Source organism: Mus musculus, chromosome 2, assembly GCF_000001635.26.
Source record: "Mus musculus strain C57BL/6J chromosome 2, GRCm38.p6 C57BL/6J".
Classification (NCBI taxonomy): Eukaryota; Metazoa; Chordata; class Mammalia; order Rodentia; family Muridae; genus Mus; species Mus musculus.
In genome coordinates this window covers 158,268,227-158,294,099 of record NC_000068.7, presented here as the reverse complement: position 1 = coordinate 158,294,099, position 25,873 = coordinate 158,268,227, and the positions used below count along the sequence as shown (strand labels likewise).

The following is a 25,873-nucleotide window of genomic DNA, read 5'->3' as shown; positions in this document are numbered from 1 at the left end:
ATGGGAGTGCCCTTTTTCTGGTGTGTCTGAAGACAGCAACGGTGTGCTCACATACATTAAATAAATAAATTTTTTTTAAAAGTTCTATCCAAATTCTTTTTTTTAAAGGTTTTTTATTTATTATTATATGTAAGTACACTGTAGCTGTCTTCAGACACACCAGAAGAGGGAGTCAGATCTTGTTACGGATGGTTGTGAGCCACCATGTGGTTGCTGGGATTTGAACTCTGGACCTTTGAAAGAGCAGTCGGGTGCTCTTACCCACTGAGCCATCTCACCAGCCCCATAAATAAATATTTTAAAAAATCAGGGGAGAGGGTACGGGAGACTTTTGGGATAGCATTGGAAATGTAAATGAAGAAAATACCTAATTAAAAAAAAAGAAAAACATCCAAATTATCAAGTTATTTGAATGATTATATAAAAGGGTATATTCATAAAATATAATGTTATTTTGTCCTAAAAAGGAGTGAAGTAAGATAGGCAAAGTGGGGAACTCTTGTGATCCTGGCACTAGGGAATTCAAAGCCATCCTCAAGCTCCACAGGGAGTTTGAGGACAGTATAACTTACTTTTGTGTCATAATTCCTTTCGGGTTGAAACATTCTCTCTAGTGCTAGGAGAGGGTTTAGTTAACACTCACAAAGTAAAGGTTACAAATCTTAGGAAGTTCCTGAAACTTAGGAGATTCAGAAGACACCTGCATGAGGTTGTATAAACAGTAACAACTGCTGTAGGCTGGAGACTCTCCACCTGGTAGAGCTGCCTGCTAGTTGTACCGAGAGCTCCACAGACAGAGTTGTCACCCACGCTGGGGTAGGTGTCTGCTCGAGTCATTCTTGCTCCCATAAGTAACTCCAAACTCACATTCCTGTAAGCAATTTGAATAAACTCACTGGTTCTTCTTAAAAAAAAAAATCAGCAGACAGTGCCTTGCCCCATAGGTGAACTGCTCGGAGTGGGAGCGTGCAGTCATCCTACAGTGGGCAATCCTTTCTACTGTCTAATTTAAAAATAACTTTGTGACATTATGTTTTACTGTGCTGGTTTGGCATCATGAGGTGACATCCATGAGAAAAACATCTGAAGGGGCGAGTGGTGTGTGATTTAAACTGGCCCATGGCATCAGAGGTGTCACTTCCCCCGTGACAGAGACAGTGTGGTGGAACCAAGACGCTGACGTCACGGTGGACAGCAAGCAGAGGAAGGTGACTGTAGGAAGGGCCAGAGAAACAGCCCCAAAGACATCCAGTGACCTGCCTCCTCCAGGCAGGCCTGCTCTTCAACCTCCACTACCTCCCCGCATGGTCACAGTCTGAGTCCATTAGGAGATTTACCCATCCCCTAGGTCAGAGCTCCCACAATCTGATCCGTTCTGAAGACACCCTGTATTAGTCAGGGTTCTCTAGAGTCACAGAACTTATGGATAGTCTCTAGATAATAAAGGAATTTATTGATGACTTACAGTCGGCAGCTCAATTCCCAACAATCGTTCAGTCACAGCTGTGAATGGAAGTCCAAGGATCTAGCAGTTACTCAGTCTCATGCAGCAAGCAGGCGAAGGAGCAGGAGCAAGAGCTAGACTCCCTTCTTCCAATGTCCTTATATTGTCTCCAGCAGAAGGTGTAGCCCAGATTAAAGGTGTGTTCCACCACACCTTTAATCCCAGATGAAAGGCGTAGCCCAGATTAAAGGTGTGTTCCTTAAACTCGGAGATTCAATCTTCTGGAATCCATAGCCAATATGGCTCAAGATCTTCAAACCAAGATCCAGATAAGGATCTCCAAGCCTCCAGATAAGGGTCACTGGTGAGCCTTCCAATTCCGGATTGTAGTTCATTCCAAATATTGTCAAGTTGACAACCAGGAATAGCCACTACAATCCACCCCTTGTCAACTTGACACAAATAATATCTCATGTTCACATGAAACAATAACAAGGTTGTAAATACGCCTAACATGATATAACTATCCCTCGTACAATCGCAAACGCATTAGTAAATTTACAATGGGCATTCATATTACTTTATAATCCTCGTTTCTGCAACTGGTTACGTGGCCTTAATTGGTATTTATAACTACCTTCCTCTACTACCCATTCTGTATTTCCTTCTCCTTCAGCCAGCACCTCAGCAGGTCTTGGCTCTTTTCCTGGAGGATTGGCCCATACCTTCATTCCTGATGGATCTGCGTTCTTTGTCATCCTGCTTGGATTAGGCTGTTGTAGTTTCCCATTGACTTTAATCACAGGACATGGTAGTACTAAGAGGCGCCCTAAGGGATCTCCTACACTCCAGACATAATCTTGCTTACCACCATTGTGAAGAGGTAATCCAATTTCTCCATGGTAATCTGGATCTATCACCCCTCCTAACACTGTTATTCCTTTTTTAGCCTGTTGGTTTAAGGGCATTAGAAGCCCAAAATGACCAGGGGGAAGTCTGAGCTTCCAGTTCAATGGAATGTTTGTTGTAGCTCCTGGTAGGAGGACTCCCCTCTCTGGAGCCAAAACTTCTAGGCCAGCAGAACCTAGAGTTATGGGAACAGGAAGCAAAAATTTTCCTAGAGGGTCACTAGGAGTGATAGTAAGTGGAACTATTCCGTTTTCCACCCCTTGATTCCTGGACCCATGAATCCTGGCTATGGGTGAAACTGTACCATATATCGAGCGCTGATTCAAAGCATATACTGCCTTCTGAAGAACTCTGCCCCAGCCTTCCAAGCTGTTACCACCTAATTGGCGCTGTAACTGCGTCTTCAAAAGGCCATTCCATCTTTCTATCAGCCCAGCTGCTTCAGGATGATGGGGAATGTGGTAAGACCAGTGTATTCCATGATCGTGGGCCCACTGTCGAACTTCTCTGGCTGTGAAATGAGTTCCTTGGTCAGAAGCAATACTGTGTGGAATACCATGACGATAGATGAGGCATTCTGTCAATCCGTGAATGGTGGTTTTAGCAGAGGCATTACGTGCAGGAAAGGCAAATCCATAACCAGAATAAGTATCTACTCCAGTAAGAACAAAACGCTGTCCTTTCCACGAAGGAAGTGGTCCAATGTAGTCAACCTGCCACCAGGTTGCTGGCTGGTCACCTCGAGGAATGGTGCCATATCTGGGGCTCAGTGTTGGTTTCTGCTGTTGGCAGATCTGGCAATCAGCAGCAGCAGTAGCCAGGTCAGCTTTGGTGAGTGGAAGCCCGTGTTGCTGAGCCCAAGCATAACCTCCATCTCGACCACCATGACCACTTTGTTCATGTGCCCATTGAGCAATGACAGGGATGGCTGGGGAGAGAGGCTGACTGTCCACAGAACGGGTCATCTTATCCACTTGATTATTGAACTCCTCCTCGGCTGAAGTCACCTTTTGGTGAGCATTTACATGGGACACAAATATCTTCACATCCTTTGCCCATTTGGAGAGATCTATCCACATACTTCTTCCCCAGATGTCTTTCTCACCAATTTTCCAATTGTGATCTTTCCAAGTCCCTGACCATCCAGCCAATCCATTGGCTACAGCCCATGAGTCAGTGAATAATCGTACATCTGGCCACTTCTTCTTACAAACAAACTGTAATACCATGTGTACTGCCCGAAGTTCTGCCCACTGTGAAGATTTCCCTTCACCTGTGTCTTTCAAGGTTGTCCCAGAAAGGGGTTGTAATGCTGCAGCTGTCCACTTCTGGGTGGTACCTGCATAACGTGCAGAGCCATCAGTAAACCAGGCTCTAGTCTTCTCCTCTTCGGTCAGTTGATCATAGGGAACACCCCATGAGGCTATAGGTGCATGCTTGGCAGCAGATGGCATTGTAACAGGAGTAGAAACCATAGGCATTTGAGCAACTTCTTCATGTAACTTGCTTGTGCCTTCAGGACCTGCTCTGGCCCGATCACGTATATACCACTTCCATTTGATAATAGACTGCTGCTGTGCGCGTCCCACTTTATGACTTGCAGGGTCTGATAGTACCCAGCTCATGATGGGTAGTTCAGGTCGCATAGTAACTTGGTGTCCTATTGTCAAACGTTCAGTTTCCACTAAGGCCCAATAGCAGGCCAAGAGCTGTTTTTCAAAGGGAGAATAGTTGTCTGCAGATGATGGTAGAGCTTTGCTCCAAAATCCCAAAGGTCTTTTCTGTGATTCACCTACAGGGGCCTGCCAGAGGCTCCAAACAGCATCTCTATCAGCCACAGATACCTCAAGTACCATCGGGTCTGCTGGGTCATATGGTCCAAGTGGTAGAGCAGCCTGCACAGCAGCCTGGACCTGTTGAAGGGCCTTCTCCTGTTCCAGGCCCCACACAAAGCTAGCAGCTTTCCGAGTCACTTGGTAAATAGGCCTAAGTAACACACCCAAGTGAGGGATGTGTTGTCTCCAGAATCCAAATAGGCCCACTAAACGTTGTGCTTCTTTCTTGGTTGTAGGAGGGGCCAGGTGCAATAACTTATCTTTCACCTTAGAAGGAATATCTCTGCACGCCCCACACCACTGGACTCCTAAGAATTTCACTGAGGTAGATGGTTCTTGAATTTTGGTTGGATTTATTTCCCATCCTCTGATACGCATATGTGTTACCAATGAGTCCAAAGTGGTTGCTACTTCCTGCTCACTTGGTCCAATCAGCATAATGTCATCAATATAGTGCACCAATGTGATATTTTGTGGAAGATCCAAACGATCAAGATCCCTTCTAACTAAATTATGACACAGGGCAGGAGAGTTAATATATCCTTGAGGCAAAACTGTGAAGGTATACTGTTGGCCTTGCCAACTGAAAGCAAATTGCTTCTGGTGGTCCTTATGGACAGGTACTGAGAAGAAGGCATTTGCCAGATCAATAGCCGCATACCAGGTGCCAGGAGATGTGTTAATTTGCTCAAGTAACGAAACTACATCTGGTACAGCAGCTGCAATTGGAGTTACTACCTGATTTAGTTTTCGATAATCAACTGTCATTCTCCATGATCCATCTGTTTTCTGCACTGGCCAGATAGGAGAGTTAAACGGAGATGTGGTGGGAACCACCACCCCTGCGTCTTTCAAGTCCTTGATAGTGGCAGTAATTTCTGCAATGCCTCCAGGAATACGATACTGTTTTTGATTCACTATTTTCTTTGGCAAAGGCAACTCTAAAGGCTTCCATTTGGCCTTTCCAACCATAATAGCCCTCACTCTACAGTTCAGGGAACCAATATGAGAATTCTGCCAATTTCTGAGTATATCTATCCCAATTATACATTCTGGAACTGGGGAAATCACCACAGGATGTGTCCGGGGACCTACTGGACCTACTGTGAGTCGGACATCAGTCAAAACTCCATTAATCACCTGCCCTCCATAAGCCCCTACTTTAACTGGAGGGCCACAATGTTTCTTGGGATCCCCTGGGATCAGTGTCAACTCAGAACCAGTATCCAGCAGACCCCGAAAAGTCTGATTATTTCCTTTTCCCCAGTGTACAGTTACCCTTGTAAAAGGCCGTAGGTCCCTCTGGGGAAGAACTGGAGAAAGGGTAACAGCAAAACCTTTGAGTGTCTTATCAAGATCCTTCCTCAGCGGAACCTGGCCACCCCTTCATTCAAGGGGTTCTGGATCTGCAAACTGTCTCAAGTCTGGAAATTGATTCACTGGCCGAGATTGCTGTTTACCACGATCTAATGTAGCCTTTCTTTCATTTGGCTGTTTACCACGATCTAATGTAGCCTTTCTTTCATTTGTTTGAGAATTTTTCTGCTTATACAGATCAAACAAATATGCAGTAGGCTTCCTATGTATTTCATTCCTGGAAACACCATGATTGGTTAGCCAGTACCAAAGGTCCAACCGAGTCATGCCATTATAAATTTCACCTCTCCTGTGCTGACCATTACTGGGTATGTTATTATAAACATTCTTTTGTCTACGCTGTCCATTATAATAACTAGAATCACCTTGTCTCGGGCGATTCAATGCTGCCACCTGGCCCTTGTTACCTCGGAATCCAACTAAACCCAGTGAATTTAATTCATCTAATTGAGCAGAAGCATCTCCAATGCTAAGATCTGGCACAAGGAAAAGGGAAAGAACAAAACCCTTCAAATGTGCTGGTGCCCCTCTCACCAATTTGCGTCTTATAGAGCTGGTGAAAGGCATATCTTCTGGACCTTCCCATTGTGGACAATTATGCTTTACACAATATATCCACTCTAGCATTGCAATTTCCCTAAGTCTTAAAATCCCTTCATCAACACTAAGCCATGGAATATCAGGCATCTCCAAGTCATTTCCAGTAGGCCATCTTTTGATAAACACCTCAGCCAACCATTCAAACAAACTTTTGACACCTTTTTTAACTATGCGAGCTTCCGTATTAAACCTAGAATCTCTACTCAGAGGACCCATGTCAATAAACTCAGCCTGCTCTAGTTTTATGTTCCTTCCACCCTTATCCCACACCCTTAAAATCCATTCCCACACATATTCACCAGGTTTCTGCTTGAATGAATTAGCAAACTCATTAAGCTCCTTAGTAGTGTAGCGAATTTCCTCATGGACTACACTTTCTACCTCCCCTCTAGGAGCCTGTTTTGCTTTGAGTCTGGTTACAGGTCTAGAAGAAACTATTGGTGGGCCGTGAGCAGACTCTGCAAAATTAATTTCCTCATGTGGGGAAGGCATTATTTCAAGAGGTGGGGCTGAGGGTACTACTTCCTCAGGTGGGGCAAACCCTTGAGAATCTGAGGATTCAAAATTCTCAGCTTCAACATGGTCTTCCCACACATCCCCATCCCATGTTGTAGGATCCCATTCTTTGCCAATTAGAGCCCTTACTTTAACTGTCGACACACTCTGAGGCTGAGACTTGAATTTTCGCTGTAGTTCAGCCAACCTTACAATGAGAGTTTCTGTTTGATTTTCTGCAACTTGAGCTCTATTGCTACAAGAGAGAAGATTCTCCTCAAGGACACACTTAGCAACTTTTAGATCGTTTACTTGTGTCTGGAGCCTTTCGATTTTATCACACAACTCCTTCCTTTCATTCATCATTTTTTCCACAGATACTAAGAGCAGCCAGCCAGTAAAATCATTTTTCGATTTTTTCCCCATCTTGTAGAAAGCTTTGTGCACTGAATCACCTAATTCATTAAGAAAATCAAGGGCATTAGCTTCTTTAAGTTCGGAATATAGTTTCAACCATGGGTCTTCAAAATTCTCTGAGCTCCCAGGAGGGAGAGAATCTGGAGAGGTTTCAATAGTTGAAAGTGCTGGTGGATCAACAAGCCAATTCCAGAATTTTAAAAGATTCATCCTTGTACTTCTGTTACTCTAGAACCACTCCTGGTACCAACTTCTGTATTAGTCAGGGTTCTCTAGAGTCACAGAACTTATGGATAGTCTCTAGATAATAAAGGAATTTATTGATGACTTACAGTCGGCAGCTCAATTCCCAACAATCGTTCAGTCACAGCTGTGAATGGAAGTCCAAGGATCTAGCAGTTACTCAGTCTCATGCAGCAAGCAGGCGAAGGAGCAGGAGCAAGAGCTAGACTCCCTTCTTCCAATGTCCTTATATTGTCTCCAGCAGAAGGTGTAGCCCAGATTAAAGGTGTGTTCCACCACACCTTTAATCCCAGATGAAAGGCGTAGCCCAGATTAAAGGTGTGTTCCTTAAACTCGGAGATTCAATCTTCTGGAATCCATAGCCAATATGGCTCAAGATCTTCAAACCAAGATCCAGATAAGGATCTCCAAGCCTCCAGATAAGGGTCACTGGTGAGCCTTCCAATTCCGGATTGTAGTTCATTCCAAATATTGTCAAGTTGACAACCAGGAATAGCCACTACACACCCCGAGATGCACTCTACTCATGTCCTAAGTGTTTATTAATCAAATGAGGTTGATAGCATTAACCCTTATACATGCCATAACACTTGCCCAAGCAAAGCGTGTAGTCTGGCGTCTTTTGGGCTATCACAGGGGAGCTCGGTCACATTGCCATTTAACTTTAAAGCCTTCTGAACCCTGAGAGGAACGTAGGGTACACTGGTTTCAGCAGGAGGCCCCACCTGGAGGAGAAATGGCTCAGACAGCCACACACGCCCCAAACCAGACCCCATGTTGCTGTCTTTTCTGAACAGTAGAGAGGGGATGTTTTGGGGGAGGAACTGTGGCTCTGCCTGTCCATTTAGGGCCCAGAAGTGACTGTTTGTTTTTTCAGAGGGCAGAGCGGGGTTGCCATGTGTGTTGGAAAGTGGCCAGAAAGTTAATGAATCACAAAAATGATGGGAGAGAGGGTGCGGGGGTGGAGGGCCCTTTCTCTATGTGCAGCAGATGTTCCTAGAGAGCATCCCAGGATAGACTTACAAAAATGAGTTGGATCGTGTCTTAAAAAAAAAAAAAAAAAAAAAAACAACGATGTGTAAGTCTGTATTGGGGCATTTGCACATGCATGCGGGTACCCACAGAGGTCCGAGGAGGGCATCCAATCGCCTGCAGTCACAGTTGCTGGAGGATGTGAGCTACCTCATGGGAACCGAATTCTGGTCCTCTGCAAGAGCAGCGAGCATTCTCAGTGGCTGAGCCATCTCTGCAGCCCTGGAAGTGTCCTTCTTGTGCTCAAAACCCTCCAAGGGCTTCCCATAGCTTTTGAGAGCAGACCAGCCTCATCTCTCATTTCCATTACTCTCTCCCTTTTATTCCCTCTGGATGCCCTCTGGTCCTAAGCCGGGTCCTCCACTAGCCGCCACAAATAGAAATAGGTGCACCTTACTGGCTGACAAATGAGAAGAAGAAGTTTTGTTTCCTCAGCCTTGGTGCCTTTTAATTAGTGTGTGACCTAGGCAACTGAATGCAGAAAATCTACTTTATACATGCTGAAACTCCCCAGACAGCTCTGACATCTGGAAAGAAGTGGAGGCTCATGGGCTGAGGGAAGATGTGTAGGAACCCCAGCTTTGCTATAGGTGGGCTTGTGATTGGCTGTGACACAATCTGAAATACCTATAGGAGTCACAGAATGAGGGAGACAGAGTGCACTTAGGCCTGAATGAAATCCCAGCCCAGAGAGGCCTCGGGGCCCACTTGATACCTGCAAAACCCATCTAACAGTCTTGGGCAGTCTCACCAGACGTCTTGAGAAAGGACACAGCTCAAAGCCCTCAGTGAGATCCAACACCAGTCCTGGAGAGCCTGGAACTGATGTCTTCCACACCAGGGCCTGGAGATCATGAGGTGTGCTAATTACACTAGAGCTGCATATCCTGGTCTGTTTCTTGCTGAGGCACAATGACACGAACCATCAGCTTTTTGGGTCAGGTGTTCAACAGCGCCACCACGTGGTAGTGAGGAACATTGGCCACAGGAAGACAATAGGCTGTACAGGCACGCCCCACAAACAGCCCAGTAGACCCATCACCTCTCAAAACTGCAGGACCCTACCTAGAAGGCCCAGCGCATCCCTTGAAACAGCGGGACATTGCGCTAACGTAGGTGTTCAGGACGCAAGAGTGCATGAGCTGCAGACCACGCTGGCTGTCGCCAGTGAGTGCATTAGTGAATGGACAAAAGCCACACCGGCACACAGAATCTACAGGGGGAAAAATGGATGTTCTTGTAAAGCCCAAAGTAATGTCGCCCCTCCAGCGGAAATGCGGATGCTGGAGGGGCTGCTCTGAAAGAGGCACAGGGCCCCGGTACACAGATCTCCTGCTTTCCCCTCAGCTTCAGCATGGGGAAGCAAGCAGGAGGCTACAGGTCAGGGCCAAAGACTAAATAGGATTCCTGGAGCAGGACAGCCGGTGAGTGTGATGGGAGCAGCTGCAGAGCTTCCTGGCCCAGGGTCCAAGGTGATATCTTAGATAAGGTGTAAATCCGCTTCAAGCAACAGGAAATTCTAGGGAGAAACGGGCACCGTTAGCGGAAACGCACCTTTGCGGCTGGGTTGGATTTTTAAAGAAGGGATCCTGTCTGAAAAACTCTGTCTCAATATAGAAGGTGGAGGGCGACGGGTGAAAACAGGTCACCTTCGGCCTCCACATGCATGCGCACACAAACACCACACATCCTCTAAAAAAGGAAACTTGGGGGCTTGGCTATGATGGGGATGGGGGGAGGCCTGCTTGAGAAAGGCAGGAGGCAGACCCTAGGGTGACAGCAGTGACACCTGGAGAACCTGTCATCAGCTTCCCGGGCAGGCCTGCCTTGGGGGCCTCTGTGTGTCATTCTGCCTTGCAGCAGCTCAGGAGACCAGGTTCCAATCAAGGCTGAAAAATTACTTCCTACCCGGAGTGCTCTTCACTCTGTTTCTAAGTGAAGAAATTAAATGTTGCTGGAGGGGGTGGGGGGAGGGTTGGGTGGGATTATTTTTTAAGGGTGACCTTGATAAAATTTAAGAACAGAAATTCTGGGAGGCTGGGGGGCAGATTTCTCTGATCTATATCACCTGTTTTCCAGTGTCATCTTCAGCAGCCCCCTGGTCTAAAGAACTGGGGTTGATTGACACCAGGCGTTAGAGCTGTGGTTCTCAGCCTTCCTGATGCTGCGACCCTTTAGTACAGCTCTCCACGTCGTGGTGACTCCCCAACCACACATTATTTTCGTTGCTACTTCATAACTGTAATTTTGCTTCTGTTGTGAATCATAATATAGATATCTGATTCTCGACATATCTGGTTTGTGGCCCCTGTAGAAGGGTTGCTCGACCCACAGGTTGAGAACCGCTGCGTTAGAGCAAGGAACTTGGTGACAAGGACCTTTCTCGTCAGTGACCATATGTCAGGAAGGCAAGCTGCCAACCGAGGTAGGAACTCAGGTCTGGACAAGGGTTTCACTGTGGAGTTATAGGCTTCTTGTGATGTGTAGGGACAAAGGGACTTGGGGTGCAGATACTGAGGAAGAGAGGGGCCCCAACATGCACAGCACAGAGTAAGGCTGGTGGCCCCAAAGCATAGAGGTAGCTGCTGAGAGTGACCAAGAATGCCAGTCATATGGGGGGGGGTATAGATGGCTGGGGAGGGAGGCAGGGCTTGCTGCTGTGCAGGGAGGGGGAGGGGACAGAGCACGACAGGGAGAATGAAACACTTGAGGGAAAGGTCCCAGGAGCCCAGGAGCCTGGAAACTCAGAGGAAGGCATATGCAAACCACAGGGTGTCACACATCTGCAGGACATGTTCAGAGAGAACTGTGTATCTAAATGGGTCCAGACTGATGCTTGGTGCATCTGTGGCATACACCACGCACCAGGTGATAATTTTCTGCTGAAAGACTACACTTCTCAGCTTCCCTTGCAGACTATAGAAGTCATTTCCACCCCAGAAGAGGCCCATCTTATAGCATATAAGCATATAATAGCAAGAAGAGTCCAGTCTTCTCCTATAGGCATTTTGGCTATCTGCACGTGTGGGTGACAACGATGCCCCCTAACTATGAATGAACATGGCTCTGCCTCAGACCAGACTAAGCCCTCTTTCCTTCTGCCTTCTCTTTCTCTACAGCTGCTTTGTAATCGAATCTACTATTAGGCACTTAAACACTCGCACCTAAAAAGAACCGTGTGTCCGACTGGCGAGTCCACGTTTGTGGGAACGAGCATCGATGGTGTAAGAATCGAGGAGCCTGGCTTAGACTGTGGACTTCACTTAATGCCAGGCAGGCTTTCTAAGCCCCAGCTCCTCTGTGTCCTAAGGATATTGTGAGAATAGGCAGAGCTCCATGCAGAGTGTGGTACAGATGAGGCTTAGCAGCGAGCACTGGGTTGCTGTCCTCATGGGATGCTTGGTGACCGGAGACCTCAAGGACTTACCTGGTAGGGGTAAAACGTGAAGTGGCTGAACCGGATCCCAGCAGGCAAAGGGAGAGGGAAGCCTCTACGCAGCCTCTCTGTGGTGTGAGACAACAGAGAGGGGAGTGAAACAGGGGCCGGCACAGGTTGGTGCCAGGAAGGAAGCCTACTGTGATGTCTGTGCCCCGCCTCCTTGTCCTCCATCAGCCCCCAAGGCCACATGAAGGATCTCTGTGAGCCTCTCCCCTTCTGAGGGTATACATTGCTGGTTTGGACCACCCCTGAGTGAAACCTGGAGCTACACAGATGGAGCACGGACCCGAGGTCCTTGGGGGAGCCTCTCTGTGTTGCAGCTGAAGCTGGGAACAGGCTGTAACTGGGGCAGCAACTCCTGTGCTCCGTGAACTCGGGTGGAACTGAGGCCGGTGGGCAAGGGCAGAGGAGATGTTAGTAAGCGGGGTTGATTGGGGTCATCCCTGACCCATCTTTCCCGTGAAGATGAACTTGGGTGGGCCAGTCTCGCAGCTGCTGGTGTGAATCCCAGTTGGGGGGGGTGGTTGATGTTACTTTACACCACCCTGAAAAAGTCACTCAACAGCCCCGACCTCACAGACTGCTGTCAGATGGGCGGAAATGACGTAAGCGATGGGGGCGGAGTCTGAACCCAGGGCATGTGAGTTCCTTTTGTCATTTGAGATCATTGAAGTGGCCCATCCTGTGCCCTCACAACCCTGGCCAGGAACCAGGACCTGCAGGCAGGTAGCCCCACATTTCTGGCCTGGGATCGAAAACCATTGCTTTCTCCACAGCTTCTTATTCTTACCATTGATCTTGGGCAGCACTAGTGTGGATACGAGGTAGTTTATGACATCCTCCAGGTACTCCACCTGCAGATGGAATGGTGTGGCCACGTTATCTGCCCTTCATACGTCCTCTCCCTCCCACTCAGCCCTCTGCAGCCTCCCAGCCTGGAGAAGCACCAGAGTGGCCACAAGAGATCGACGATACACTGAAACTGGAAAGTGAGCATCTGACAGAGGTCGCAGGAGCACAGGTCGCCTAGGAAGGTCAGGAGCGTGGGAAAGGGGGTCAACAAAAGCAAATGAGCAGGACACAAGGTACACACCTGTGACTGAGGTGCTGAGGCAGGGGGAATCATGAGTTTAAGATCAACGCAGACTTTTCTTTTGGGCAGTAACAGGCTTCATGTATTCATTCCGGGGGCAGGGAACAAAAGCAAAACTTGCACAGACACACTTACCACAAGCAATAACCTAACAGGACGACCACTGAGTCCTACAGCAGGGGACTCATGCCAGGCATGGTGGCACACGCCTTTAATCCTAGCACTTGGGAGGCAGAGGCAGGTGGATTTTTGAGTTCAAGGCCAGCCTGGTCTACAAAGTGAGTTCCAGGACAGCCAGGCCTACACAGAGAAACCCTGTCTCGAAAAACTAAAAACAAACAAACAAGCAGGGGACTCACTTGGGAGAAGTGACCCTACTTTGATACCATGAAATAGGAGGCAGACATTAAACACGATATTGTAGAAATGTAGCCACCAGCGCAGGGATGGGACCATGTGTCAAGCAGGAGAAAGAGGCTCCAGGAACCAAGGAATTCTGGATTTTAATTAAAGAGGCACAATGAACAGCCAGGTTAGGATATATTCTAGACCATGAGCCAAATGGTAGGAACACAAGTAACTTTCACTCCTTGGGTTTGCGAAAGTGCAGGTTCCGGGTGCTCACTGCTACATATGTGCTGTTTTGACAATAATAAAAAATAAAAAGTGAAAACATCCTGGGAGCCACGTTAGGATGCCTGCTCGGAGAGGTAACATTTAGAGATCGTAAATGTGTGCGCGATTGTTTCTGGAGTAATCAACTTGCTCCCCCAGGCTGTGCTCCCCAGGTTGTGCTCCCCCAGGCTGTGTTCCCCAGGCTCTGCTCCCCCGGGTTGTGGTTCCCTGGGCTGTGCACCCCCAGGCTGTGCTCCCCAAGGCTGTGGCTCCCCAGATTCTGCTCCCCAGGTTGTGCTCCTCAGGCTGTGCTCCCCAGGCTGTGCTCCCCAGGCTGTGCTCCCCAAGGCTGTGGTTCCTCAGATTCTGCTCCCCAGGCTGTGCTCCTCCAGGCTGTGCTCCCCAAGGCTGTGCCTCCCCAGATTCTGCTCCCCAGGCTGTGCTCCTCAGGCTGTGCTCCCCAAGGCTGTCCTCCCCAAGGCTGTGGTTCCTCAGATTCTGCTCCCCAGGCTGTGCTCCCCAGACTGTGCTCCCCAAGGCTGTCCTCCCCAAGGCTGTGGTTCCTCAGATTCTGCTCCCCAGGCTGTGCTCCTCCAGGCTGTGCTCCCCAAGGCTGTGGTTCCTCAGATTCTGCCCCCCAGGTTGTGCTCCCCAGGCTGTGCTCCCCCAGGCCTCTCAGTTTGATGTTCTCTTAGCTCTGCATTTGGGAAAACCCATTTTCATTTTCTGCAGGAGCAGAAGTTAATTACCAGCCCAAGCCAGCCTGGGACAGGGGAACCTGGAGGATCCCCAGGAGGGGCGGGCAGGCCTTCTGTTTGCTGTTGTTATCCTAGATGGATTCTCAGCAGAGTTAGAGATGGCAGGCCAGGGCCATGTGATTTTGGAGCTGGTGGCTCCAAGATCCTCAGTGGGGAATTTGAGGCGCGTCCACTGTTGAAGGCGGATGCTCTGCATTGGGAAGCAGGGTTCTGCCTGATGCTCCAAGAGCATCAGCCTCGGTGGATACATGTATACAGTGTGGAGGTGTGGGATGGTGGCTGATGCCATGCAGGAGAAACTGTTGTGGGCAAGAAGTGAGCTTCCTGGAGACTGTCCACTGGTTTGCACAGCTTCAGTGGTTGTACCTCAGAAAGGCACAGCCCCTGGGCTTCATCCCTGGGGGTTGCTTCTTGCTACTGCTGAGCCTTCTCAAGTTTGTCATATATCTGTCATATGTGATTGGGTGTGGGGGACCCTCACTGCCTGTAGTCTGGTATGGTTGCCTCTTGGGAGACAGCCCACTCTACTGGGCAATTTTCCTGCAGAACTTTCATAAAATAATATTTTTAGATGAACTAATGATTTTACAGAATTCCTGGTTTGTTTCAGTTTTAGGAAGTTGAGGTAGCTGATAGAAAGTTTAAGGAGGTGGTTTAAATTGTTCTTGCTAGAAATATATAAATAACAGTGAGCTTTCATGTGTTACAAGCACATAATTGTACTTGAGTGAGAAAAATGGGCTTGGGGCAAGTCAATGATCAAAGGAAACACTGCATTCTAGGCAGGGTCTGAGTTCCTGGGTCTTGTGATCTAGGGATGTGGCCGCAGGTTTCATTGTGTACCATGAAAAGACAGGATTATGAATAAAGAGTAAATAATTCTATTATGAGTGTAAGAATAGGTGATTAGCCAGCTGAACAAGACTTCAGAAATAAGATGTAAGATAGATGATGATCTGTTTCTTGGTAAATACAAATTGTCATCTGGCACGCATAGGAAAAAAGCTTACAACTATAGACTTTGTTAATCAATGACAGAATTATTACTTTCGGGTTATGATGACTTGTGGAGAGAAAGATAGATGGGAAATATTTAATTAGGTATGAGTTTCAAAAGAAGAATACACAATCAATAATCCTGTTGTAATTTCCTTTTGTGTAATGATTTTAATCTGTTTTTGAAGAATAGGGTTTTATGGTGATTTAGAGAATTTGCAACTTGTGGCTATGAGGTAATCTTTTTCTTACCTAGAGAACTTTGTCTTAGCTGGCATAAAAAGCCTAAGAGAAAAAAAAAGTTGTTTGAGCCTGCTCTTGAAGCTTGCTCCATCCACCAAATGTGTATCTGTGTACATAAGTATGTAAAATGGTCAGAGCTTGCTTGTTCGAGCTTTGCTCCAGACATCCACAAAATGAATGGGTGAATATGCACGAATGTATGTATGTATGTATATGTGTATGTATATGTATATGAATATGTATATGTGTGAAATTGTTGGAGTTTGTCTTGTTTCATCCACTCAGAGTGTGTGTGTGTGCATGTGTGTGCATGTGTATGTGTGTTTTCTTTTGTTTTTCTTCTCCTTCTGGCTGGTCCTCAAAAAATTTAAAGAGTTCAGAGTTCCTCAAGGGTCAGGGAAGTTCTTGCCCCAGTGACTCACGCTTTATTCCCTCAGGAAAATCTGCTGAGTGATTAATCACCAGTTCTACCCTCGACCCTCCTCAGTTTGCCTGACCTGTCGAAGCTGGATGAGCTTGTGGGCAGGGCTGGGGGAGGACTGTTGGGGGAGGATGGAGAACACAGTCAAGTGGCAGTCAAGCGTCCCGACCTCTTCTGGGTCATTCAGTCACTCAGCTACAACTCGGATGCCACCACAACGCCTTTTCACAAACATTTCGCATCACTTTTACCTAGGTCCCCTCTAAACGGCTCCTCCAGCCCACCCTCCCTCCTCTGCTTCCTGGCCTCCTCACGCCCTTGTGGCCACACTCTTGGGCTGGTTCCCTAGCCCAACCACAGGCCCCTAAAAGCAGCGTAAATCATAGCTCCTTGTTCCCTGTAAGAACAGGCTCATTGAGGCTGTTTACTGACCCTGAACCCAATCTTCCCTCCTCCCTCCTCCCTCCTCCCTCCTCCCTCCTCCCTCCTCCCTCCTCCCTCCTTCTTCCTCCAGGCTACCTAGAGGGACTTGGGAGATCCCAGGCCTGGCCTGCTTTACTAGGCATACCTTCTATGACCGCTACTCAGTACACATTGGCCACCCTGGTTTCATACACATGCCAAGGGTTTCATTCCCTACACATGCTAAGATGTTCCCATCACAGGGCCTTATGCCTCTGTTGTTCCCACTGGTGCTGGCTCATTCTGACTGGCAAAATATCACGTCCTCAGAGTGACCTTCCTTGATCTCTACCACCATCACCACCACCATCACCATCACCACCACCACCACCACCACCACCACCACTCTCCTCTTTCTTTGAGACATGGTCTCATTATGCAGTAGCCCTGGCTGACTTAGAACTTTACTATGTAGGCAAAGCTGGTCTCGAATGCACAGAGATCTGACTGCCACTACTTCTCAAGGGCTGGGCCTAACGCACTCAGCTTGTTCTCATCTTCTAATGCCTAGGAGTGGGGTGCTCAATAATGTGATTGATCTGTCCACGCAATAAGCATACTGAGCAGTTCTTTTGTGTGCATTTTGTCCCAGGGGACTCCCAGGACACAGCTCAGGTGATGAAAGACTGAGTAGAGAGGGCACGTGACCAGAGGCTGCTCTCAAAGCAGGCTGCTTGTAGAAGAACCAGGGGCTTCCTCAGCAGGGCTCTGACTCACCTTAAAGGGGCCAAATTTGGATTCCTTCAATTCCAGCAACCACCTGCTAAGGAAGGAAGATGAGGTCATCCAGTGGCCCGAGTGGCCAAGAACCCACCCATGGACACTACCCAGGCCTCTGACCCAATGCCCTTTCTGAGCATGACCCTGGATCTCCCTTGGGGACAGTCACAGGTCCTCAGAATTATTATTCTTGCTGACCATACCCTAAGCTCCAAGCCCCTCCGTCCCCCTCCCTGCTCCACGCTGACAGGAAAATAAATGCGTTGTCCAGTGGGAGCTGTTCCCAAGGTCTAGAAATACAGTGAGTGAGTGTCACTGTCTTGCCACTCAGGCTACATGCTGGGACAGCTTGCTGGGAATGCAGACAGTCCAGGGGACAGCAAAGCCAAGAGACAGAGTGACTCAGGCTCCCAAGGACTTCACTGGGACACTCGGGCCTCAGACTTTAGGTCACTTGATCCCACAGGCCACTCCCTGGTGGCCAGGCTGTCATTTAATGGTGATTTGAGAGCGTACTGGAGTGAGTGCTTTGTTCCATTAAGGCTCCGGGAGGCTCCTGTCCCACAAGTGAGAAAACACCCTCAAAGAGGTCAAACCATCTACCCAAGGCCACACAGGTAATAGTAGCAAAGTGGGACTTGAGTCAAATCTCTAATGTTCTTCAAAGTCTGAAAAGTTGTCGCTGCCTGTCCATCAAGTCAGTAGTCCTGCCCCCATCCCTGCTCTGTGGAGTCCTGTCCCTTACCCCATCTCTGACTTGCACCAGAGGCCATGTTTTCTAGTTTTCTATCATCCCATTCTTTTTTTATCAGTGTTTCTCATTCTCTCTGTGCCCCACCCCCACCTCACCTTTCCCCGGCTTTGAGCAAATGGGCAGAGTGTGCCTGCTGCACACTGTCTGAGGCTTGCTCAGGTAGACTGGGTGCTGAGTGTGTGTGGTGGCCACTATTCTCCTTCAGATTCAGGGATGGATGGGCACCCTTCTCCTCTTGTCCCCCCAGGCCTGCTTACCTGCCAAGCTTCATCTCTCCCACGAGCCTGTTCTCCTCAGCATCCACTTCCAAAGAGGCATTTGTTTTCTGCAAAGCGAGAGATCCGAGGAGCTGGCCTGACCTCCAGGCCAGGGGGTCAGGGGTCTGCTCCTCAGAGGCCTAGTGTGGCCATACCTCTGGGTCACACTCACAGAGTTCAGGAAGACTGGTTTTGGCCTTGTGGTTCTAAGTTCTGGACTGTCAGCCTGGGCAGGGTGTGTGTGTGTGTGGGGGGGGGAGGACACTGAAGTCCAGGCTGGCCTTTGCTTACGATAGCCACCCATTGCTTCACTCCAAACCTGCTAAGAAAGGAAAGCCCCACCTCAGCTTCTGGCCTACAGATGGCCTCAGGTAAGCAAAACCAGAACCCATTTCAACAGCAAACTGGGGCTTCAGCTTCAAATTGGGTAGACCGGCCACAGATCTCTAGCGCCCCCTTCTGGGAGGGTATAGACCCATGTAGGTAGTCCATGGGCTTCTAGTGTTCCCTGTTGGGGGAGATGTTGGAAACATGCAGAGGCCACCAAACATTTCTGTAAGGATAGGTGACCCAACCAATGAATGCAAATCAACAGTGGAATGAAAATTTGAATAAATTAAGGGGTAAGCAAATAGATTCATGAATAATTGATTAAGTGATGGGTGTAGAGGCCAGAAAAGGTGGAGCATATCTCCCGTAAGAATGAGTGACTGACTGAGTTAACAACTGGACACATAGGTGAATGGATGGGTGGAAGACCACACAGGTGCTATCTGACTCACAAAGATGGACAGCTGGGAACTGTTTTGTGCTGTGAAAAAATGAATTACTGAACAAATGAAAGGATGAAGGCGTGACTTACCCACATGTGAGTAAGCCAATGCGCAAGCGCCAGCTGGTAATGAGTACATATGGTGTGTGTGTGTAATGTGCATGTGTGTATGTGTGTATGTCTGTGTGTATGTGTGTGTAAGTGTGTGTAAGTGTGTATATGTGTTGTATGTGTGTGTAATTGTGTGTGTATGTCTATGTATGTGTGTGTGTATGTGTGTGTATGTATAAGTGTGTGCAGATGAATTGGTGTCTTGAGGCTCAAGCTATGGAGTCATGGTGTCTGGGCTTGAATCTGGGTCCTCACCCTTCTTACCATGCCAAGAACAAAGAGAGGGACCAGGGAGGCGTTGGGGAGGACCACAAAGGCCTGGGTCTCCAGCTTAGGATTGAATGAGAGGCCTGAGGGCTGTATGCTCAGGTGCACAGGCACGGGCGCTGAGATGAGCAGCTGCACCCCCATGCTGGGGAACATCTTGGCCACCTGCAGGTCCCAGTGGGGACAAGGGACAGAAGAGGTCTTTCTTATTTAAAGGTTTCTAAGACCCATGGTGGCCCATCGGCATACGGACCAGTGTCAGTCTGGCTCTGTTGGCTCTGTTGCCCCCACCCCCAGGGACATGACATTGCTTCTGCTCTCCTCATGCAACACTTTCCCACGGAAACCCCTTCCCACTGTCTGTGTCCCTTCATTGAGTGCTTGTCCCTGTTCTTCCTCAGGCAGGCTGCTAAGCTTTCCTTCAAACATCAGCTCAGCTGTCACTTTGTCACGGGACAGTGTGGGTTTTGAGGAGAGCTTAGGAGAGTCTTGACCCTCCCTTCTCTCTGTAAGCCTTCCTGAGGAATGTGCAAGACATTTTCCCTGGACATTTCCACCAGCCATACCCTCCCAGCCACCGCCTCCTGATAGAAGTTCCTATGAAGTGTGTGTGTTCCTTTTCTGTAATTCCCATTGCAGCAATGTGGCTTTGCTTAGAGAAGGGCCTCTGTGGAAACCAGGTTGTGTGAGGCCATTGAGGCAGGGCTCGAAGCTGACAAAACTGTCTTGCTGGCGCTCCTCTCTCCACTAGTGGCTGTCAGACTGTCCTCCCAGAACCCCAATCTTGGTCTTCCAGTTCACAGAACTCTTAGACACAAGTCTCTGGCTTAAGCCATTCAGCCTGCAAAAGGAGCCCTCCTGTCTACCTCGGCCACCCTGGCACCAACACAGGCTGCGTGCACAGCTTGTTTGTTTAACTGCCTTGTGCACCTGAGTGGAAATTTTCCATCTTTACAGGACTGAGAGAGGCAGGAAGCAGAGCAACATGAAGGAAGCAGAGAGGGGGGAGGAGGCAGAGAGGGGAGGGGAAGCAGAGAGGGGAGAGGAGGCAGAGAGAGGAGGGGAAGCAGAGAGGGGGGAGGAGGCAGAGAGGGGAGAGGCAGAGAGGGGAGAGGAGGCAGAGAGGGGAGGGGAGGCAGAGAGGGGAGGGGAGGCAGAAAGGGGAGAGGAGGCAGAGAGGAGAGGGGAGGCAGAGATGGGGAGGAGGCAGAGAGGGGAGAGGCAGAAAGGAGAGGGGAAGCAAAGAAGGGGGAGGAGGACACCAGGGGTAGGGTAGTGCCGTGTGTGTGTGTGTGTGTGTGTGTGTGTGTGTGTGTGTGTGTGTGAGAGAGAGAGAGAGAGAGAGAGAGAGAGAGAGAGAGAGAGAAGACAGAGATGGAGGTGGGAGATAAGAGGTAAATGGTCTGTTCTGTTGGTCCCCAGCTCAGCAGAGATTTGATGTCTGTGTGAGGCCCACACCTGGCCTTATCCTCAGGGCATTGGTGGGGCACTTGGACTATGTCTGCGCTGGGCTATCCTGAGACACCTCCACTCTGCTGCCTACGGGCCTGAAGGGGGTTCTCATCCTATCCTGGTGGTCCAGTCCTCCCCAGCACCCTAGTGAGCCGAGCGAGGAGACAAGTCTCCTACCTTGGGCAGGAAGGTCCTAAGGAAGTCAGTGTTCAGCTGGAATCTGCCATTATTTGATAACTGCATCGAGGAGAGAAAAGGATATTGGGAGATTGTTACAGGCTGAGAAGAAGAGATAAGGGCCAGGCCAGAGGCAAGACTATGGACACCAGTGCACACTGGTACCACTGTGGCAATACCACCAGGAACTACTGGGTAACAATAGGCCAGGAAGGGTACATGTGGCCCGTGACCGCCATCCACTGCCCGGACAACCACAGATTTTCTGCTTCAATGTGCCTGACTCCATGCTACCCCTCTAAGGACAGCAGCCTGACAAACCCATACCACCCCCCCACCCCTCGGTCCTGTGATGCCCAACCCCTGCCGCCTCTGACTCCTGAACAACACCAGCTGTGGGTCCCAGACTTGCTCTGAGTAGGCGGCCTGAGCCCCGCCGGGTGGTCTGTGCTCGCTTCCATACTGGGTAGTGGGCATTTATTCTACATTCCTTCCTATACAGAGACGAGAACCTGATGGTTCTGATGAGTGCAGTAAGATCAACCCAGGGTGTGGGGGACCAGGTTGGGATGGCTGTACCCCCTAGACTGTAGAGAAGCTTCATCATGTACATATGGGGAAACTGAGGTCCAGAGTGTGTCCAGCCATGAACATGAGGTGAGAGCCAATGAGATCGATGGTTGCTTTGGGCAGGTGATGCTGAGTTAGGGGCAGGAATGGTGGTGGTGGTGGTGGTGGGGGTGGGGGGTGGTGGGGGTGGTGGGGGTGGTGGGGGTGGTGGGGGTGGGGGGGGTGGGGGGGGTGGGGGGGGTGACTGCTCTGCACTGAGCCCTGGGTTCCCAGCTCCTTACCCTGCTGCCTCATTAATAGTCACAATGGCCTTTGGGGAGGACATTAGTGTGGTGGCCTAAAGATGGGTCTGAGTTACAAGGATGCATAATTAACCTCAGTGGACAATGAGTGGACCCAGCCCTTGAACTCAGGGCTCTGTGACTCCTGACTCTCACGGCACCTTGGACTCTGCCCCCGGGAACAAAGCCTCCCACCAAGGTCTCCTGGACTCTTGAACTTCTGTGCTCACAGTCGGCCACACTCACCAGTTGGCCCCCCAGGGTCATCTTCAAGGTTCCAGACTGTTGGTAAGCCAATACCTCAGTGTTGAAGAAGTAGTCAGAGATGCCCATGCATACCATGTATGCACCGTTGGGCACAAACCTCATTACTGGCGGGTGAATGGGAAGTGGGTCTCGGTGTCCCCTCCAGAAAAACTCCCCCTGCAAGGAAAGAACAGAGCAAGTCTAGGTGTCCTTCTAGGACTGCAGGTGAGTCCAATAAAAGACAGGAGGGGACCAGCTAGACCTGAGCAGGAACTGCCGGTGGTATGGGGGCCGTGGGGGGGCACCTGGATGAGCTTCCCAACATCCTGGGAGTGAGTGGCTGAGGCAGAGGCGTCAAGCCAGCACCTCCTCCCGCCTGTACCACTCCACCTCCCTCTTGCCAGTCAGCTCTGCATCCATCAAGAGAACAGTTGCCTCCTCTGTCCCACTGGCAGAATTCGGAAGGCTGAATCGTGTGTGTTTCCGTAAGCATTACATGTTACAAGGAGGACGCATGCTCCCTGGGTCTCTAAAATTCGATCTGACAACGTGCGATGAAAGCAGATGGTTTGTTTGGGGAGGAAAATAATGTTGAGCTCAGAGAAGCAAACTATAAGAGCAAATGGTAGAATATCACTTAGGTAGAAATTAAAGAGCATAGAGAGTCTGAAATGTGTGCAAAAAGACCAATGTTATAGTCAGTGCCGTGCCTTGTGAGGGCAGGAGGGCAATGCGGAACGTGAACCTTTGATGTCAGACATGCGGGGAGGCCCAGTACCACTGCAGGCCAGCCTGTTCTCTGACCCTACGAGTCATGCTGGCCTTTACAGTTAATACCCATGTCACCCATAATTCCTTTCTTTACTTTTCCTTTTTTCTTCCTTCCTTCCTTCCTTCCTTCCTTCCTTCCTTCCTTCCTTCCTTCCCTCTGTCCATACCTTCCTCTGTTCATCCACTCCTTCCTTCCTTCCTTCCTGTCTGTCTGTCTTCCTTCCTTCCTTCCTTTCTTCCTTTCTTTCTTTCTTTCTTTCTTTCTTTCTTTCTTTCTTTCTTTCTTTCTTTCTTTCTTTCTTTCTTTCTCTCTTTCTCTCTTTCTCTCTTTCTCTCTTTCTCTCTTTCTCTCTTTCTCTCTTTCTGAGACAGGGTCTCTGTGTAGCCTTGGCTGGTCTGAAACTTGCTATATAGTCCAGGCTGAACTCACAAAGGATCCTCCTGCCTCTGCCACCCGAATGTTGGGATTAAAGGCATATAGCACTCAGCTGACCACACAGTTCTTAAAGACAGTGGAAACTCTCTTCAGTCCACGTCCTTATAGTGCAACACAGGCAGGACACACTGGTCCAGATGTACCTCCTGTGTGATCAAGTGTATGTTTCTGTACAGGTACAGGTGAATGTGTCTATTTGCACACGTGTGTGCATGTACATGAATGTGCACATGTGTATGTGTATATATGTATGTCCTATGTGTGTGGACTGTGTGTATGTGTGTGCATGCATGTGCACATGGGCATGTGTTCTGGTATATGCATATGTGTGCAATGTGTTTGTGCGTGCATGTGTGTCTATCTATGTGTATGCGTAGGTGTATGCACTGCCTGTGTATATGGATGAGAGGGGCATTCAGTCTTGTCCAGCACCTCTAGAGGGTAGTCACGGTGCACAGAGAGCTGTCAGGATGATCCCTGTGATGCAGCTGCCTGCGCTTTCTTCCTGGATTACTGCAGGGCTCTGGCTGCCCCGAGTTCATTGTTTTTCTGTCATCCATCCGCCCCTAGTTAACCTCCCATCACCTCTCCCCAGGTCCCAGCCCATGAACATCCCTGAGATGCAGAGACCTGGGCTGCATTCACACACTTACCCATCACGTGACTAGCTCTTGCCATTTTAGTGACTGGCATGCCACACAGTGGGCAAAATGGTCCTGGTTCAGTACCCACCGCAGCTCTGGTTTGCTGCATGGGACACCCAGAAAGAGTTCACCTGACCCAGGCGGGGAGCTGCGCAGGCCTTCCTCTGGTTGTTCACTGAAGGACAGAGCCACCAGTGGAAGGCCACAGGAGATGATTCCTGGGCAGCTTGGGACTTGTCCACCGCAGTGTGCTCCTTTGGCTCAGTAATGGGTAGCAGTGTTGGTGACAGGATCATGAAGCACGTGTGTGCAGTGTGTGCATTTGCATCTGGGCTCTGTGTGCAGTGCTGTGTGGAGCTGTTTCTACGCCTCTGCGTGCGCTGTTGCTGTCTCTGTCTCTGTCTGTTCCCCACTCTTGATCTCTCTGTGTACGTTGTATTGCTGTAGAGAAGGATTGGAGGGTCTACCTCGGTCTTGAGAGTGATTATTTCTAGGTGGTATGATGGAAGCCAAGGATCCTCAACCTGTGGGTTGGGACCCCCACAGGAATCACAGATAGCAAACATCCTGAATATCAGATCTTTGCATTACAATTCATTACAGTGGCAAAATTACAGTTATGAAGTAACAACAAGATAATTTTATGGTTGGGTAGCTCACTACAACATGTGGAACTACTTTAAAGGGTCACAGCATTAGAAAGGCTAAGAACCACTGACTGGTAATGTGATTGATCTCCCTCTACTGCTTTGCCAACCTTTCCTTTCTCCCCTCCCTCCCTCCCCCTCCCTCCCTCCCCCCCTCCTTTCCTCCCTCCCTCCCTCCCTCCCTCCCTCTCTCCCTCCTTCTTTCCTTCCTCCCATCCAACAAATTTCCTAAGCACTGTAGATGTTGTATATGCAGTAGTGAACAGAGCAGCCCCTGCCCCACCTCATCCCGGTGCGTGTTGGGTAATTAGCTTTGCTGAGATAAAAGCAGTGCCGAGGGGGGGGGGCACAGTCAGGGGCTGTTTCAGCAAGAATGGCCAGGGACAGCATCTCTGGGAAGACATCTCTAGGAAGAAGGCCTATTTGATCAAGAACTGGAAGGAAGCAGGGAGAGCTGTGGCCATATCTGCTACCGAGGAGCCTGGGTAGAGGTGAAAGGCAGTGCAAAGGCCCTGGGTGATGGGCAGGCGCAGTGAGTCTTTGGGATCTTGGGGGTGGGGCAGCAGGGCTGGGGTGGGGATGCAGGGGAGTGTTGAGTGGGGTAAAACAAGCAGGAAGAAGTCCGTTTCTGGGATTACAGAGTGCACACGTGAGCAGGTACGTGTCTCTGTGGAAGCCTTACCTTTAGCTGCCCCTCCAGGAACTGGTTCGTGGTTGTCAGGGGAGCCAGCAGACTGTAGTCAACCGAGGTCACATCATCCACTCTGGTTATCACTAGACAGAGAAGGTGGGCTGTGAGCTGTGAGCTGTGAGCTGGTTCCAGTGGCAGGAGCCTGCATGAGATTCCCTTAAAAGATGTGAAGTCTGGAGATGGAGATTGGGTCGGAGCACCTAGTGAGCCAATGCCAGACCCGGGGTTCAGTCCCTGGCCCCATATGTACACACACGCACATGCACACGTGCACACATGCACACATTCTTACAGATAACAATGGCTCATTGAGGGGGCAACATGCTTACAGTCTCACTATATGGGGGACAGAGGCAAAAGGATTGCTTTGAGGTTGAAGCCAGCCAGATTGCTAAGAGTTTCAGGCTAGCCTGGGCTGCTAAGTGAGATCCTGGAGGGGTGGGGAGAGGCTGTGTTTGTTTGTTGGTTGGTTGGTTGGTTGGTTGGTCCCACATCAGAGCATGTATTATGGACCCAGCGGGGCTGCAGTCCAAAAGGGGACAGTCAGTTTATAAAACCCGACTTCAGGTGGATATGATTAACATACATCATATACATGCATGAAATTGCTAAAGAATGACATTTTAACTCCGCTCTGGGATCCAGAATCTTCTGGGGCGCTCTGGAACCTCAAGCCCATGTCTGCTCCTCTCTGAGCC

The 25,873-nt window shown here is 49.3% G+C and overlaps 1 protein-coding gene across 4 annotated transcripts in view; it reads right to left on the bottom strand.

Annotated features, from left to right (window-relative positions):
* Positions 1–9,566: 9,566 nt before the first annotated feature.
* The window catches only part of Bpi (bactericidal permeablility increasing protein), a 26,471-nt gene continuing 10,164 nt past the window's right edge, over positions 9,567–25,873 (bottom strand). The window contains exons 7-15 of one of the 4 annotated variants that reach the window (XM_017319055.1): positions 25,167–25,258; positions 21,987–22,163; positions 20,890–20,949; positions 19,258–19,425; positions 18,111–18,178; positions 17,097–17,139; positions 12,582–12,645; positions 11,780–11,856; positions 9,567–9,871 (exon numbers count right to left, since the gene is read on the bottom strand). In XM_017319055.1, the coding sequence (XP_017174544.1) occupies positions 9,833–9,871; positions 11,780–11,856; positions 12,582–12,645; positions 17,097–17,139; positions 18,111–18,178; positions 19,258–19,425; positions 20,890–20,949; positions 21,987–22,163; positions 25,167–25,258 (788 nt within the window). In that variant the 3' untranslated portion in view covers positions 9,567–9,832. Of the gene's footprint in view, positions 9,872–11,779; positions 11,857–12,581; positions 12,646–17,096; positions 17,143–18,110; positions 18,179–19,248; positions 19,426–20,889; positions 20,950–21,986; positions 22,164–25,166; positions 25,259–25,873 lie in introns of all 4 variants that reach the window. The other 3 variants (XM_017319056.2, NM_177850.3, NM_001356542.1) reach the window with 3 other exon arrangements.